General features: G+C 39.5%; 1 protein-coding gene across 4 annotated transcripts in view; it reads left to right on the top strand.

Annotated features, from left to right (window-relative positions):
• ptprz1a (protein tyrosine phosphatase receptor type Z1a) overlaps positions 1-18,290 on the top strand; it is a 107,816-nt gene that overhangs the window by 72,146 nt on the left and 17,380 nt on the right. Inside the window, exons 11-17 of one of the 4 annotated variants that reach the window (XM_044355536.1) lie at positions 1,193-1,233; positions 1,317-2,124; positions 3,079-3,624; positions 9,039-9,177; positions 15,009-15,097; positions 15,659-15,744; positions 17,502-17,522. In XM_044355536.1, coding sequence (XP_044211471.1) covers positions 1,193-1,233; positions 1,317-2,124; positions 3,079-3,624; positions 9,039-9,177; positions 15,009-15,097; positions 15,659-15,744; positions 17,502-17,522 — 1,730 coding nt within the window. Of the gene's footprint in view, positions 1-1,192; positions 1,234-1,316; positions 3,625-9,038; positions 9,178-15,008; positions 15,098-15,658; positions 15,745-17,501; positions 17,523-18,290 lie in introns of all 4 variants that reach the window. The other 3 variants (XM_044355534.1, XM_044355537.1, XM_044355535.1) reach the window with 3 other exon arrangements.

Genomic DNA, 18,290 nt, shown 5'->3' with positions numbered 1-18,290 from the left:
AAGTAAAGTCATAATATGATAAGAAAAGCTTGCAATGTTAAGCATTTTGAAGCTGTGGATATTTGGTATTTTTATTGGATAACTGAAGAAAACTATTCATTATACAAAACTATCATCAATTAACTTTCTGTTGATCAACTAATCAACTAATAATTTCAACATCGTCAGGTTGTCTTCCTGTAATTTCATCAGATTTAGCTCTACAGGAGCTCGTCATTGATAAATTAAAGTCCGTTTTCAGTCACTTACGTCCCTTTTGCATCAAACCCAGTTCATTAAACTTGTAAAACCTCACCTCATGCTTCACAAACCAGTTTGATCTGGTCTCCATGATGTGTGACTTAGCCTCAGACAGGTAAGAGCCACACCTGCCCCCCCCCCCCCCCCTCACATGCTCGCTGTGTGCTGTGCGTCTGAGCTGGGTTGAGCCGACATATGTGGCATTTGCAAATAACTCTTTTTTTTGTGAATTATCACTCTTAAGGTGACAGACGAGCGGAGTTTAGACAATCAGAGGAAAGAAGATGAAGGTTTAAATACTCGGCTCGTCTGGTTTAACGAGGAGAATGAAACAGAAAAACAGATTAATTGCAAATGCTTTTTGTTCAAGGTTTTCTGTGTTTGCTTGTGTGATGGTGGTTTTGGGCTGGGGGGGGGTCCATGCATGAAACTCTGAAAGTGCCTGATATGTTGCATGCAAGTGTTTATCATAAAGCCAACATACTGCCTGAAGTGATGCGTAAAACAACTTTCCCTCTTTTCCATCTTCTCCCGTTGTCATTTCACGCATTTACATCCATGAAGAGCAACACATTATTCACATTCAGGTTTCATCATTTAAATTAAACTGGTTTTTTAGGTTTAAAGCAACAAAACTGAACAGAGAAACATCCAGAAATAAAGCGTCCCAGAGTTCACCTTCTCCTCTCCGTGATGTTCTCATCACACTGTTTTCAAATTGTTTTGCCCCTTTGTCACATGTCTCTGCTATATTGCACTGTTTTGTTTTGGGTTTTTTTTGGGGGGGGGGGTTGTACATTGTCAAACTTAGGAAGTTCACACCGGCATAAATACAACTCAGAGGGATTTAAAAAATCAAGCTAGGCAACTGTGTATTCAACAAGTTTGACATTTTGTAAGTTATTTTAGTTCTTCTTGTGTATCTAATGATTCAACCTGTGCCTTTTTCCAGAAAATGAATCGGATCCAGATTCAGAAGAATCTGACGATGAGGTAAGGAAACCTTTATTTTTCCTCAAAGTTGCTGTTTTAAACTTTGTATTAAATTCATCTGTAACACTTTCTCTCACCAACAGGGCGATCCTGAACCCGATCTGTCCTGGAATGAATCGGTCCAAACTGAGGATTATGATCTGTTCTGGATTCCTACAAACTCACCGAAGACCACGACTTCTGGATCCTCTCTTTTACCCGTACCCAGCATCAGAACCACCACAGCAGCAGCAGCAGAGTCGGGTCAGAGGAGAACCAGCACTGATCCGCCTCCTCCGGTCAGATCCACCCAGTTTAGTCAAGTCTTGAGCCCTTCTGAGGAGACGGTACAGCGCAGTGCCTCCATGCAGCCAGCAGAGGTCACCCTGCTGCCAGAGATCAGAGGAAGTGCTGACTTCAGTGGCAACGCTCCCTTTTTCTCCACCACAACAAGCATCTCCACGTCCACTGCTCCTTTATACTCTGATTCAAAGACAAATGGTGGCATCCCAAAATACTCCCCTGAAAAAGCCAAAGGTGGTGTTAGTACCACTATGCCTACGTTCACCAGTACAAGCACAAAAGGTGGTAAAAGTATTTCTTCATACAGCACCTCCACGACCACAGTGGCGTCTCGTCTTGGCGACATGGGCAGTTCAACATCGTCATCGTCCTTCATCCAGGCCGAGGTCGACCGAGGAGGAGAAGACGCCACCACTGATGGAGGCGTGTCCTCTGGTCCTGGAGGTCTTCCAGAGAGCCAGGCAGAAACCTCGACTTCCCAGCCTTCCTCCTCGAGGGAAGCCGCTCTACACCTGCCCACGACTCCCAGCGTGCCTCGTTTTTCGTCTACCAAGAACTCTGTCCTGTTAAGTGGCGTTCTCTTGCAGACCACCAAGCCGCTGTCTAATGGTGAGCGCCCCTCTGTCCTCCCTCCCTCTTCTTCCTCCCCTCTGTGTGACACCGCGGACCCCGGCACCGCCCCCTCCACCTGCCTGCATGACCCTCCCTTCTCGTCTTGGCCTGTATTGTCTGCCTCAGACTCCCAGCATGCCGCTATCGCACATAGCAAAGACCCAGCTTCCCCTTCAACCCCCACGCTCCCCGCCTCCACCCTGCCTCACTTCCCTCCCCCCTCGCAACCCCTGTCTGGTTGGGAGACTGACTCCATCCTCCCCGGTGTCGGGTTCGATGACAATGATAGCGATGGTGATTTAGTGTCTGGGTCTTGGTCTTCGTCGGGCTCTTCAGGTGACATCTCGGTGTTTAGCGATACCCCTCCACTCCAAACGGTGCCGGATCCATTTGGTACCACCGTCACCACCGAGTCCCCTGAATCCCCCTGGGATACGTCAGTTTCAAAAGTCTCCCTGTCTCTCAGCCCAACCCTCCAGCCTTCAGTTCTCCTCTCTAGTGACTTCACGCTTTCTGGTGCAACTCCGGGCTTATCCCGATCGTTCTCAGTTGGGTTTGAGGACTCGCGGTACGCCACGGGGAGCTCAATAGACTCTTTTCTCCCTGAGGTCAGCAGTGATGGGTTTTCTCTTGCTAGCGATGTTGAAGCCATGTGTGGCTGTTCTCTGGAGCCATCAACATCCTCGTCCTGGTTGCATGCCTCTCCTCATGTCCCTCTGCCGTCCTCCACCTGGGACTCTGCTAGTTTAGATCTTTACTCTAGTGTGGCCTTCCCTTCAGCCTCTGGTGTCGGTATAGACAACCCTCTGAGTTCTCTATCTGTGGCGGGTTCTGATGAGCTGTCCTTAGACCAGCCTTTGCTCTCTCATAGTGTTATCTCTCCTTCATCGTCCTCTCCACACTCCCCTCTTCTCCAAGCCACCCATAGTGACCTGCCCGTTTCTGTTGCAGCCACCACGTCTGGCGTCAGGGATCCCTGGTTCTCTGCATCAGACGGGAACTCCGCCCTCCAAACCTCTACCCTCCCTTCCTCACCCACAACCACCACCTTCACCCCCACCCCAGAAATGCAGATGTTAGACACTAGCAGTGGTGCTTCCAGCTCGGTCCTGTTCCCTGACTACCAGGAGGGCGTAGATCAGGAGTGGGACAGGGCTCAAACCTCGGCATCCGGGGAAAGCGCGCTCCCTTACTCGACTAAAGTCACTAACACCGTTTCCCCGTCTACGACCTCGGGGTCCGGCCAGACACCGGATGATTTGGAGGAACGCTCCTCGGCGTTCTATTTTGAAAACGAGAGCGGCAGCACATCGGAGGTAGGAGGCAACGCAGCTCCAACCATACCTGCGGTAGCCTCGGCTTCACCCTGGTCGCTGGGCGGAGAGGAGGAGAGCGGCTCAGGTCAGGGTGAAAGCCTGTACGACAACGAGACGTCCTCTGACTTCAGTATCTCAGAGCGCACAGAAAGAGAGTCAGAGGAAGAGGAGCCAGTCGCAGGTAAAAAAGCCGTCCGTGTGGGGGAAAAAAAACTGCATTACACAAAATGCCATCAGGATCAGGAAGAGTTCTGGACATCCAAAAGATGACTAATCCACCATCTGTTTGCTACAAAACCACATCTCATTTTTTCATTTTCATGTCTGTGATGGAAATTCATGCATGCAAGGTAGATCGTCACCAACAGGATCTCATAACGTCCATGATCGTGTCATCGTCGTACTTTCATCGTCATTTGAGGCTCGATTAGATTTCATTTTAGTGCCATTCATCTTCAAAACCACTTGTTCTGTTTATGACTGTGAAGGGCTGCAACATATCTAAACTAAATTAGATTAAATTAATCCTTATGCAAAAAACTCTCCAATGGTAACAAAAAGTAAGAGTCCATGTCTGCAACTATTAATTAATTAATCGCCACCTATTTGGATAATTGATTAATCGTTTTGAATCATTTTTTTAAGAGGGAAATTTCCAAATTCTCTGATTCCAGCTTCTCAAATGTGAATATTTTCTGGTTTCTTTAGTCTCTATGACAGTAAACTGAATATCTTTGGATTGCAGACAAAACAAGACATTTGAGGACGTCATCTTGGGCTTTGGAAAACAGTGATTGACATTTTTCACAATTTTCTGACATTTTATGGACCAAATGAATCATTGAATAATCGAGAATAATTGACAAATTGACAAAGGAGAAGGTGAACTCTGAGTTTTTATTATTTTTATAGCAATATATGTCAATATAGTCCATGAACCACAAGACCAGCATCAAACACAAGAAACAAATAAAATAAATAAAAAATAAACAAAGTTAAAAAAAAATAATAACAATAATAATTAAACACAATTATATCATACAATCACTTTGAAAATAAATAAATAAAATAAATCAACAGCTACATGTTATATAATAAGTTCACCTGTCCTGATCCAACACTTATTCAAATTCATGTAGATGTATTAAATTAAATTAATCCTTCAGGTTCTCCAGTTAATTCCAAACAGACCTTCATCTATTGACTCTGATTTCTTTGGTCTGAGATATTTCAGGATATTAAGGATCCCATATTTTATAAAAATGTTTTACAAAAAGCTTCATTAGGGATCAGACATACTACGTTTTAAATCCATTGCACAATAGAAGGCCTTTTATCAATAAGCCAATTTACAAAATACACTTACAAGCACAATATAATTTCTGCAAAGGTAATGGGAAATTCCTCTTTAATACCCAAGATACATTCCTTTGGGCCTCGGTATTGAGAGACCCTGAGTATCTCATCCAACTCCCTTCACATTTCACTCCACAAATCCTGACTTTCAGACCGTTCCCAAAAACTTTGAATCAGAGTTCCTTCTGAATTCTTACATTTATTGCACAAGTTTGAAAATGCTCAATTCATTTTAAGTCTGGATACTGGTGTACATTATGAAGACTTCACATAACACCAGTTTATCAAATGATAAACCAGAATCAAAGATAATGCAGAGATTTCTTGTTACAGCAGCCTCTCTTTACAACAAAACAGCAAAATTCTTCTCTTTCTTGGGTTGTGCTTCAGCATTGTTTAAGTATTGTCCAGTATTGTTTAAGCTTTCTGTTGTGGCAGTTTGATAAGTTCATTTTACAAACCAGAGATCTTCTCTTCCCAAATGTTACCCATCATGGCCACTAGAGTGCAGCAAAGCTCTTCAGTAAACAGAACAATTCATGAAGCTTTCAGCAACATCTTTATTAAAGATTCTACAAAGTGTAAAGTAAATCCTGATCTGAGGGTGTTTAAGGATCAAAAATGTGTCTATAACACAAACATAACTGGCAGGGGGAGTCTGGGGGTCCCTCCCCAGGAAAAAAAAAGTAATTTAAAACAAATTTCCTGCATTTCTACACCACCGAACGTCTTGGATTAAGTCAAGAAACAGACCTGCACTAGTCTAGATTAGTTAGATTGAGGGTGAAAACCAAGAATGCATCAAGAACAGTGTATAACTGGGTGGTTCGAGGCAGGAAATGATTATTAGAAGAATGGCTATTTCATATTTGAACTCATATTTATGAAAACATTATGTAGCCTGAACTGGTAGCAGGCTGCAGGCTACTCGGCCATCTTCAAGGTCAAACAAGGACAAACGATGTTAAACCTCTGAGGGTTGCTATTCTCTAAACTCACAAGGTCATCTTCAAGGTCTAACAACTGCAACAAAGTACAAATAATTTCTTAAATAACTATTTAATTCCAATCCAACCTGTTTATTTTACACACAGGTTCTAGTGATGTAGTTGTAATGTTATACAGGAAAAGATGATTTTAACCTACATTATATCAAATCAAGAATTATATTAATGTACAGCTCAGAAGGTGAATTTTGATCCTCAGGACTTAAAAGGGCCATTTTAGTCGAGGACTAGACCTTATGAACCTGCGCTGTGAGGAAAAGCTGCATCTGTCTGTCGATCTCTCACTGCGCTGACTGTCTGCTACGATCGATCAGCGACCAGTTCAACTCAAAGGCTCCAAAGATGTGTGATTTTTTTTTTTTTTTATTACTTGTTTTTGTCAGTTGCTGGAAAAAAAAGACTTGCTCCATTGCTCCATTTGCATAACTACAAATCGTATTTTCTAGATAAGATTTATTGATAAAGATATAACCATGATTGTTACAGGGACACTCTGGTGTTTTTGCATGTTTCAGCTCATTAACTGCAGATTATTGCATCAGTTTGTAGATTGATCTCCTTCCTTCCAGGCAGCTGTTGGTTTTAGTCAGTAACTAAGAGTACAATTACTCAAGTACTTTACTATTATTATAAGTACTGTACTACTATCTATTATCTCTCCAGACACCTTTATCCTCAAGGTATCTGAGAACAATTACTGACTTAATGTCACTTATAAAAGACATTTTATAATCGGTCACGTCCTGCCACTTAATAATCTTGTAGTATCAGTGCATAGAAGCATATATGTGATCCATCGCATTCAGCAATAAGTTATGTGTTTGTGGTAGTTACTTGTGTATTTAATGCTGTTTTGAAAAATCTTTTGGTTAGTGTATTCACTCCTTATAAAAATGCTAATTTGTATTTTCATTTGATCCGTGTTTACGCTTCGGTAAGCTTAGGAGAGGTTTAGAAAAAGGTTATGAAATGGTCAACCGTGACCCAACAAACACTTCAAGTCTCTGAAACCAACAGCTTCCTGGATGGTCTAATGACTGGTCATATATTTGTAGTTAATGGAATAAACCTTGTAAAAATCAGTACGGTGCTATAAAATGCGATTCTACCTTCCTCAGTCTTTCCCTGACATGCAGTCATGCACCAGTGACAGTCACAGAACTCCATCTTCATCATTCAGTGTGTAAATCTTTTCAACGGCAACTCCGAATAGAAGTTTCTTGTTGTTACTTTGTTTCTTCAGTCTGTTCACCGAAACACGAATAACCCTTTCCATCTTCTGTCCGGGCCCTTTTCTTTTCTTTACCTCTTTTCTTTCATCGTCAGTATGTCCGGGGTTTTTTTTTTTTTTTTTTTTTTTGAGAAGCAGACAAAGATCAGTCAGATGGATGGTTGAATGAATGGGTTTTACTTTACAACAGGCTCCTTATGAACTAGTCAACAGGGCTGACCCCCAGCCATTCACGGCTGAACTGAGTCAGTTTGTGCAGACGAGGTAAGTTCTGTCAAACAGCCTCCCAGTCAAGGTTAATCCACACTAGTGTTTTGCTTACTGGTTATCAGAGGATAAAGGGAGGATTCAGCAGCAGCTTCTCACTGAGGTCAGGTTCAGATATCAGGTTTTCATTTGCCATTATTCAAAGTTACAATTATACCGCTTAATTGACTCCAGCTCAGCTTTGATTGTGCACCGCTGCAGTTTGATGAATGTGTTCTCGCTTGATCTGTGATGGACTTTTGATTATGAGCCTTTGTGTTTCTTTGAAGTGGTTCGGCAGGTGGTTTGAATGCGATGAGTTTATAGTGTTTGTGCAGTAGGTGGGTGAATGTTGGAACGGCGGTACATCGTGTTTCAGCGCTCGGCTGATAATATAGTTCATGCCTGTCTCTGAAGTAGATGTTAAAGATCTGAGGATGTTGGGATGTTTTTAAAGCTCTGCAAACAGTTCAAGGAGGCCAAGCTGCTCTGGAGGCAGGAATGAGCTCATGGGTTAGGTGAGACTTGAGTCATTTTAGGTCATTCTTTTGCCTCTTGTACGTGTTTGTGTTTGGTACCAGGTTACCATCACAAAACCTGTCTCCTAGAAATTCTGTTCATATTCTACTAATTTATTTCCCTGTTACGTTGGCCATCGTAATCACTGCCTGAGGAATGAATCAAGCCTCACATTTATATATATTACTGAATTCAAGGGAAGGTAATCGGGGTGGATGGTGGACGAACAAAATGCAGAACTAAGACATCAGAGACCGAGGTTCACATCCTGAGTCCTGTGTGTTTTTAGGTTTAGGCAACAAAGGCACTTTGGTCTAAACACAACCATAAAAGAGTTTAATAGTCACTACCAGCGGATATTGTACTGCAAGATCAGATATTTTGGTTGTGAAGAAAATAAATATGTTGTTTCTTAACATTTTAGTGTCAACATACTCTAATTCAGTCAGCATTATGTTTCCTTCAAAACATATTTGCTGTAGCAGTTTAGTCGTATATATAAACGTAATTTCTAGGAGACAGGATTGATATTTGGATACATCACATGTCAAGAAGGAGTGAAGGACATTAATGGAAAAATTAAATACAACAAGCAATATTTCTGATTTTTAAAAAGCAAGATTGAATCTTGTAGATTTCTGGTTGAATCTTTTAAGTTTGCAGTCAGTGATCCAAAACTTGGTCATGTTTATTAAGATGGAGCCGCCATATTTAGACTTAATTCCTCTGTAGACTTCCGTCTCTTAATCAAACAAAGCTGCATAGTCTTTCCAAACTTAAAGGATAATACCACTTTATTACAACTCAACATCTTATGTCAGTAGTTTTCCATCATTTCTATCAGTAAAAATAATCTTATTCTTAATTGCTGAGATCTGGAAACACAGTGAGTTCAACCTTTCAGCCAAGAAATTTGGGTATATAATCCATCAAGATTCCTAAGCTAGTAGACACTTGGATACTTCTGATTATGAACATTTTTTGAAGAAGAAAAGAGAGAAGGAAACTAGTAATAAGATGCTGAGTCTGCCACTGAAATGCAAACAACCTCATTAACTGGACAGAGAAAGAAGTAATTATATAAGTACACTACTTTAATTACATTTCTGCAAACCAGAGCAGCTTTTCTTCTGGGAAAAACACAATAATGTAAAGGCTCCGGTGTACAACACTCATTTCTTCTTCTACTCTTGCAGTAGGTTTCATTTCTTATCCTCTTCTATTCTCTCCCTCCAGACGCCAGTAACAGCAGCCATGAGTCGAGGGTTGGCTTGATCAGGGAAAGAGAGAGGAAGGCCGTGGTTCCTCTGGCCGTCATCTCCACGCTCACCGTCTTCGGCCTGATCGTCCTCATCAGCATCCTCATCTACTGGAGGTCTGTAACGCTTACGCTCTGTAATGCTGTATTTAAACATTTTGGCCACTGGAGGGCAGCAGAAGTCCACAACAAGCTAACAGAAACACAATTCTGACACATTATCATCTTTAAAAAACTGTTGAACATGTTGCCTAAAGAATTTACACATCCAACAGACATATTATACTTAATGCACTCATTACACTCTTTCACACTGGCAGTTTAAACCCAATCTGAGAGATGTACATCAGAAATGTGGATAATATGAACACTTTATTCAAACTGTTGTTGTGTATCTACCATAAACTGAGACCAGTTGGTACAACTCGAATCTGTACTCTACAGGAAGAACATAAGGTGCACATGTGAGTTATTTTTGCAAGAAAACAGGAGATAAAATGCCTCGCTGATGAACGTAATCCACGCAGTAAAATACAATCCAGGAAGTCCCGTTTGCTTTACAGATTAATGTGTTTAAAGGTTTATCAGACGCCAAAACACCACACAGCAGTTTGTAACAGTCACAGGCAGGATTTTACAATTCTACAAAGTTATTGTGACGACAACAGTAGACAGACAAATACGTTATTCGGCAAAGCACAAATAGTGGGGTTTTTTACGAATATTTGTTTCATACAAATATTTTAAATATTATTTGTTTTCAGGAAGGAAAAAAAAAAAAAAGTCAAATACCAGCATGCAGATCGGTTACATCACTATCTCAGTGTCTCTCCTCTGCTCTGCTGTTATCAGCAGGTCTCAACGAGGGGAGTCACATCCACCTGCTACATGACGCACATTTCCTAATTTGGACATCAGTCCCGGAGCTACTGACACTTTAATTTTCTAAAATTAAAAGCGTAATAAAAACAAAAACTGTATTTTTAAGCCTCTTTCCACTTTTATTTTAATATAAATACAAATAATTTTGCTGCCTCAACAAATACAGATACAAATACAAATACTGGGCTCTCTGCACATCCATACTTGATACCTCAGAGCATTTTTCATGTATCTTTACACAACTCTTATTTACTGCTTTATTCTTACACGCCTAATTTATGTCAAAAAAAGAATATTTTTGCTTACTTATAGTATATATCAAAATCACACCCTTTTCTGATAAGGTGCCAGAACCATCCTGCAGATGCATTTTGATTTTTTTTTTACATAAAAATACATTTAATATCCAAAAAATGATGTCACATTTAGCCGCCATGTCCTCAATGAAGTCACAATCAGCAGCGTTCTGCTTTTGTCATTGATTTCTGTGTGTATAGGTGTGAATAATCTGTGTAGTATTTTCTCAAACACACACATGCCCCCACCTCCACCCCCCACCCACCCTGCTGCCCTTCAACCCCTTCATATCTCATATAGTTTGGGGGGCAGAAGACTCTTGCATTTGTCTGGGAAGCTTAATCTCCTCGAACAAGAGCTCAATCTTGATTTTTACATTGTGTTGAGTGTTTTATTTGTGTGTGTGTGTGTGTGTGTGTGTTTGTGTGTATTTGCTCACCAACAGCCCCTTCACAAACAATGCCTCCTGTGTTGTGCTATTAATGTGGCTGCTGGCGGAGTGAATGAAGCTTTTCAGGTGCCGTCGCTCACCGACACTTTTGTCAGCGGAGTGTTTTTGATTCCCTTAAAAAACTTAACTCAAGGATTTTCAAATATATACAAATCAAACCTCGTATAGTATACTCCTGAGTAGCTGCAGATCAGTGATAGGCTCTCTGAATGGTACTCGTGAAGCTTGTATCTGTAAAAGCATAATGAAAAATAAAAAAAATTCCTCTCGACTGACCTTGAGAGATGCTGTTTTCGGTTTTATTGAGACATATGAAATACTGGATGTGGAGCGAACAAACATTTCTTTGAGAATAGTTTAAAAGTTACTTTTTATGCCTATTCAAGATATAGAAGTTATTTTTTTTTATGCCTATTCAGGGTATAAACCCAAAAGTTTCTTTCCTCCTTTTGTTGAAAACATCTGCTGTGCAGCAGGAAAAAAAAAAACCTGCCGCACTCGGACCGTGAAATAACCAACTTCTGAAATCCAATCAAGGACACGCTGTCGAACGCAGTGTAAACACTTTTAGTCTTATTTTCTAAAGACTGTACATTTCTCATCTGCTTGCGCCGGAGACTCAACATATTGTTCTTGTTTTGCGTTCTGCTTGTTGTTGTATCTCCAAGATTGAGCAGTGCTAAGCTGGTAATAATCTGAGGAGCGGGGGGGGGGGGGGGGGGGATTAACCCTCCGTGAAGGATGGAGTGCTGCAAGCGTCCACTCAGCCGAGAGGAGAGTTGTCCAGAGAGGAGGGTCGGGGGGATAGAAAAGGACATCCGCCTGATTATGTCGGACAGAAAGAATCGTGTCAGCGTCTTGTAGGGTGAACGGTGGGAGGCCAAACTGCACTAATCCTGCCGGTGTTGTGTCCTTTTTTTTCACTCCCTCGTGACAACACGGTGCTCATTTTGGACACCGCTGCTGTGCATTTGAGGTCAAGCAGTTTGAGGGGATTTTGGACGACTTTACAAGTTACAACAGTTACAACAAGCACAGCAAGTTAGCATGAAGCTAAATAGTTTTTTTTAAAGCATCTGATTAATGTTGTGGATATTTTCTGAGCGGTGGTCAACACTTTGGTGGAAGTGAAGTTACTTCATCAAGGAGAACCGTAAACAGCGAACATCCAAGTTGGTGTAACTGGGATGCTTTCTCTTCCCGTTCTGTCTTCTGAAAGTCTGAGTCTTTAGTCTTTAACCCAAGCAGATCGGCCTACAATATGGAAAAATTAGTCTAATTGGTTCACTAGTTTCTTAACAAAGGACTGCACTTTACCCGTGACATCTACACATTTCCATCTATCTATGTTTTCTAGAAGGGTCCTCTCTGGCTTTGGTTTACCATGGCGATGCTGATATACTCTTTATCAGAGAGGTTTCTGCTTCCACCAAAACATCACAGACAGCTGAAGTCTCGAGGAGAGATTAAGAACTACAGCGTGACCTCAAAGCTCAGTTTTGACCCAATTTGTGACCCCTAAAGATGGAAAATTACATAACAATTAAGACCAACTTTATTTATGCAGCAGTTTTTCTACTGGAGTCCAGGACAGAAGTGTGATGATATACCATTTTTTTACTGCTACATACAGCAATGAAACATTCTGACAGTATCAACACCGCCAACCATTTTCATCACCGTCACTACTGTGATTATCGTAGTTTTCAGAGGACAACATGAACCCAGTCACTCTCTCCTGCCTCCAGCAGCAGTTTGGTTTTGTGTTGCCACAAGAAAGCTGCTTTATACTGGTCACACAGAGGCAGAGCAACACACAGCAGAGAGAACCAGCCTCCCGTCCGTCCAGCTCTTTCTATACTAACATTAGTTGTAACATCGGTTTTAGTTGTAACGGTCTTCCTCACAGCTCAGCTTCAAGCTCTAACTGCTGTTTTGTTAGAGATGTGCAGAAGGTGTTTAGAGCAGCGGTGGCCTTTTAAAGTTCAGTATAACTGTGTGCATTTACACAATTCTCTGCCTTTTTAAAAAATGAATTTAACTGTTAACACCCAGCTGATAACTACAAGGCTCTTGCACTCCAGAAATCAATTGATCAATTTCATCTGTTTTAAAAAAATATGAAAAGGTGGGCAGAATCTACGAGACACTGAGCTGCATTTAAAGTCATTTCCAGTCTTAAACGTTGAACAATCTACTTTTGTTTACATTGTTTTAACTGTTTTTGAGTCCAAAAATAAATAAATTCCAAGACAATCATGGTGTGAAGTAATTTAACTATATTTTAGCTCTAATAGCAGGATTTCAGGGAACATCTGATGATTATCGTGATAATACAGTTAACGGGATATCGTAGCGTGAAAATTTGCTACCAGCACATCACTAGTCCAGCCTCTAAGTGCTTCTTAGAGAAATAATTAATAATTCAACACAAACAAAAGCAGCATTTATAACAGAGATAGTAGATTATAAATCCATTAGATTAGAAATATTGGACTGTGTGTCAGGTTGAAGTTCTTGCTGAGCTTCTGACATCTATAAAATCAGATCAAGTAGTTTCAGTCTCACGTTTAAAATACACTAAATTGTATTTTACACCAATGAACAGCAGCAGAATTATATCTTTTTAATGATAATTTAAGATAATGTGTCTCTCAACATCAAAAACCATCTGTCAGAAGAAGAACTTTTAATTGTTTAACAGGCACTGAAGTGGTGCTGAAACGATGAGTCGATTGACAGAAAATTGATTAAAATTGATAAATTGTTGAAGGCGTCCATGCAGCGTCAAACATTTGATGCTTCCAGCTTCTCAAATGTGAAGAGTTACTGCTTTTTTGTTGCTTTTTTTATTATTATACGTGGGAGTATCTTTGGGTTTTTAACTGAAAGTAATCTAAAGACTTCACCCGCAGCTTCAGGACATTTTGATTGGATTTGTCAACTATTTTCTGGCATTTTATATATTAATTATTAAAAAAATAATTGACAGATCAATCGATAATGCGAATAATTGGTAGTAACAGCACTACACTGAAGCATATTTTGAAAAGTTAAAGATTTATAAGCGTGTTAATATTTTCTAATTGGCACAAATCATGAACTATAGATGAGACTGATGGGAATGTCACTAGTTTTGTAGGAATTTTGTGGACATAAACCAAAATATGATGTTGCTCGATGACACTTCAAACATCTCCTCCAGACATGTTTTGATATACACTCACTGAGCACTTTATTTTGAACATCTCATGCAATCCAATGCAACAGTTCTGCCATAAATTCTACTTGAATGAAGCTTTTACATTTTCAGTTTTTGTTGACATTGTCAGGAAGGTGATGATTCTACTTTATGTTTGTTATTGATGTCGTAGCGGGTGGTGGTGCTGGTGGACTGGAGTTCATTATATTGAAAAGTGTTTCTTATAAAATTGAAAATGTATCTGATAGATTTAATCTGTAAATTCTGGTGCAATCATTTATGCTTTGTCATACACTGTAAATTCCTCCTCCTCGGTGGTGTACTGGAGTGTGCTACACTGAAAAAGTGTTCCTAATATTTTGTCCCCCTCATATATGTTAACGCAGTGGACAAAATATTAGGGACACTCTGTTTCTCTGTAATTAGAGAAACAGAGGCGGAAAGATGAGTTTCTGACGTTTGAAAATTAAGTAAATTACAAGCAGAATTAATGGAAATGAACTTGTTCGGGATAGAAAGACTTCTGGGTAATTATATGTATGAATCAAAATCCAGCATTCAGTTGAGGAAATAACAGTTTGTGTTTTCTCCAAAGCGTCAGTCTTTAATCTCAGAGCTCAGCCCCCTTTTTCTGTTTTTGTTTTGGGTTTTTTTTTTTTTTTTTTTTTTTTTGTCCGTGATAATCCCTGATGCCCATTTCTGGCCGAGACAACGCAGGTTCATCAGAGGCGATGTCATCCGTTTAAAAACTTGTTGAGGATTAACAGAACATCTTTTTTTCTTGTGTTTTTGGGAAGATTACCGTGTATTCTCCAAAAATCTGGGCTAACGACGAGTCACATGTGTGCCAGGCATATGTGCTGATAATAGCTCTTTTCTCTGTATTTATGATGAACACTAAACAATTTTCCACATTTTGTCATTTGTAGTTTGTATTTTTATTCGTATTTACATTTACATTTTACATTTACATTCAGATAATTGAATTTTTTATTTTTTTTTTGTAAATTTCTACATTTTCAGAGGAACTGTTAAAGCATAAACTAGACAAACAAAAACAAAACATTTAATGTTTAAAAGGTCTTTTTAAATCCAATATGTATATTTTTCCTGCAGGACGTGTTTTCAGACGGCTCACTTCTACATCGACGACAGCTCATCACCCAGAGTCATCGCCGCGCCGTCCACCGCTGCGTTATTATCCGGTAACACACACACACACACACACACACATTTCTATACTTGTGAGGGCCCAATACTGACATATTACATCCCTCAGTGTCTTAATATAAACTTAAAACCTGTAACATTGACCCTAAAACCCTTTGAAGAAGTGAGGACCCATTAAAATAAATAGAAATGTCCTAATTTCCAGAAACATCCTCACTTTCCCAAAAATGTCCCCATTTTTGTCCCCATTTTGGCAAGTGTCCTTACTTTCAAAAGTGCCTTTCCTTTTCTAAGATGTTGCCACTTTCCAAAAACAGAAATGTCTTTTTTTTTTCAAGAATTCGTCCAATTTTCTAAAAAAAATATGCACACATTCCTCAAATATCAATGTCCTTAGTTTCCAAAATAGTTTCTATTTAAATATCTTTACTTTCAAAATGTCCCTATTTTCCAAAAACTGCCCTCTCTTAACTCTTCTAAAATATCCTCTTTTCCAAAGTTGTCCTCACTTATGATACAAATAAAATAAAATAATTTTTAAAAAAAGCACATTTTGACTGTTCGTCCTCTGTTGTTTCTTCATGTTCATGTTCCAGACGAGCAGACGGCGTTTCCAGTGAAGGAGTTTGTCAAACACGTCGGCGAGCTTCACGACACGCAGGGCTTTCAACGAGAGTTTGAGGTACTGCGATGAGTTTAAAGTCGTGTGAAAATACGTAATATATCTGCAGATGATATAGTTACTGTAATAAAAGCTGACTGTGTGTGTTTGTGAGGAATAACGTGTGACTGTCATCATGTTGTTGTTGTTGTTGTTCTTGCTTGCTGCATGATGAGCTGTGATGATGTGACACATTTACTGGAGACAGTTTGAAACAGAGCTGCTACATTATGCGACTATTTAAGATCCACATAATTTCACAAGAATTAATTGTGAATAATAGTGTATTCACCGTCGTGTAACGGCGTGTCATAATAATAATAATAATTTGGAAGCTGAATGTTGCAGCTCTTGGTTCAGCTCTTTGTGAGGAGCCGTCATTCATTCGTTGAGCAGCGTGTCGGTTGTCTTTCACCTGTTGACCTTCAGCAGGAACGAGCTTCAGACCTCAAAGGCAACACGACATCAGTCACTTAATGAATCACAGCTCCACTTTGTTTTGTTCTGCCGCTGAAGGAAAAATCATCACAAAGAGAACAAAGCTACGGAGGGTCGGAGGGGACATGTGGGTGGTTTTTGGGGTTTTTTTTGCGTTTTTTGCTCACAGAATTCATTCCTCATATCCCTGATGATAATAATGATGATGATGATGATGGTTTCCTTGTCAGTAACAGCGAAGACGATGCTGTCAGATTAGTTAATATTTAAACTTCAGCAGGATTGTTTTTTGCTTTCATTTTTGAGTATTTCCATGTGATGCTACTTTCTACATTTCAGAGGGAAATACCAGCATAATACAAGCTTTTAAAATACAACACATTGTTAAAGATGAAACCAGTGGTTTCCAACCTTTTTGTCTTTTGACGTCTTACAAAAAGCAGTGTGTAGTCGGGGTCACATTTCACATGTCTATGAGTTGTTAACAGCTCCACCAAATAGTGATTTTTCCCTCTAAACTTCTCACATGCTTTCATTTCAATAAATGTTCAAATGATCCAATATTTCACCAAAAATCAAAGATTAGAGAAAAAGTCCAAAAACTGAAAACAGATTTGTGTATCAGAACTTTGTTTTTTCTTCTTTCCTCTCCCATTAATCATCTCACCACCCCTCAGATTTATCTGCTGACCCTTTGGAGGGGCCCGACCCCTAGGTTGGGAACCACTGGACTAAACTAGCTAACTGTATATAAAGTAGTGTAAACTAGCTCCACCTCCAGCAGCTACAACAGTAACATGCTGCTCTAACACTGATGCTTCACTATTAATAATCTAATGATGTCATATATAATAATATATCAGTCAGAGGGACCAAACCACTACTTTTACTGCAATACTTTAACTACATCAAGCTCATAATACTTATGTACTTTTACTGCAATACTTTAACTACATCAAGCTCATAATACTGATGTACTTTTACTGCAATACTTTAACTACATCAAGCTCATAATACTTATGTACTTTTACTGCAATACTTTAACTACATCAAACTCATAATACTTATGTACTTTTACTGCAATACTTTAACTACATCAAACTCATAATACTTGAAAACTTAAAAATATTCTTACTGAATTTTGTAAATCTTGTTTATTATTTGTGTTGATTTCTCCTTTAAGTGGCAGTAGCATGAGCTGTACGGTGACATTAACTTGTCTGGAGTTTATTTTTGTGTGTGTCGTCTTGTAATTTGTATTTTTGCACCTCTTTGTTTGGTTGACTGTGTTGTCACGGAAACGTCCTGGCTGCCTGCTGCTTCCTCACCTTCATCATTAGATACTGAAGGAGTGTTACGAGGTAAGACGCTCTCCTCGGGACAGACGCCGCTGCACATGTAGCCGTGTTTTGTTTTTTTGGGTTTCTTGTCTTGTCTTGTAATGAAAAGTGTTTTTTGTTTGTGTGAAATTGATGCACAAAGCATGTCTGCTGTTTGTCACCAGTGGAGGAAATACTGAAATCAATTATGTATGTGAGAATATCGCAAAAAACAAACAAAAATAAAACACTTGTGCTCATTTTCTACAAGAAAAACATTTTCCATTTCCAACCAAAGCTCTGGTATCTGTCCATGCTGATAGCTTTAATTTTGTCTGTCTGTGTTTTGATCGTTACTCCGATACAAAAAATGGTATGAAGTTAAGTTTGTGCTGCTCAAAGCATTGAAAAAGGAATGTGTGATATGTTATAATAAGGAACTATTTTCTTTCATTCATCTGTCAATTATTTTCTCGATTAGTCATTTGGTCTTTAAAATGTTGATCAGTGTTTTGTAAAGCCCTAAAATGTCATTTTGTCCACAAAATATTCAGTTTACTGTCAAAGAGACTAAAGAAACCAGAAAATATTCACATTTAAGAAGCTGGAATCAGCTGGAATTTTGACTGAAAAAATGACCTCAAAGGGTCAATCCATTATCAAAATAATTGAAAATTAATTTTCTGTCGATCGATTAATAGATCGATCGACTAATCGTTGCAGCTCTAAAAATCATATTTAATCCAGTTGTGTCATTGTGGGTCGTAGAGGTCACAGTCGGTTTCCCTAAAGGATAATTAACCATGTGGA

Source organism: Thunnus albacares, chromosome 7, assembly GCF_914725855.1.
Source record: "Thunnus albacares chromosome 7, fThuAlb1.1, whole genome shotgun sequence".
Lineage (NCBI taxonomy): Eukaryota > Metazoa > Chordata > Actinopteri > Scombriformes > Scombridae > Thunnus > Thunnus albacares.
Note: the sequence above shows the minus strand (reverse complement) of the source record. Positions and strands in the feature narration are given on the sequence as shown.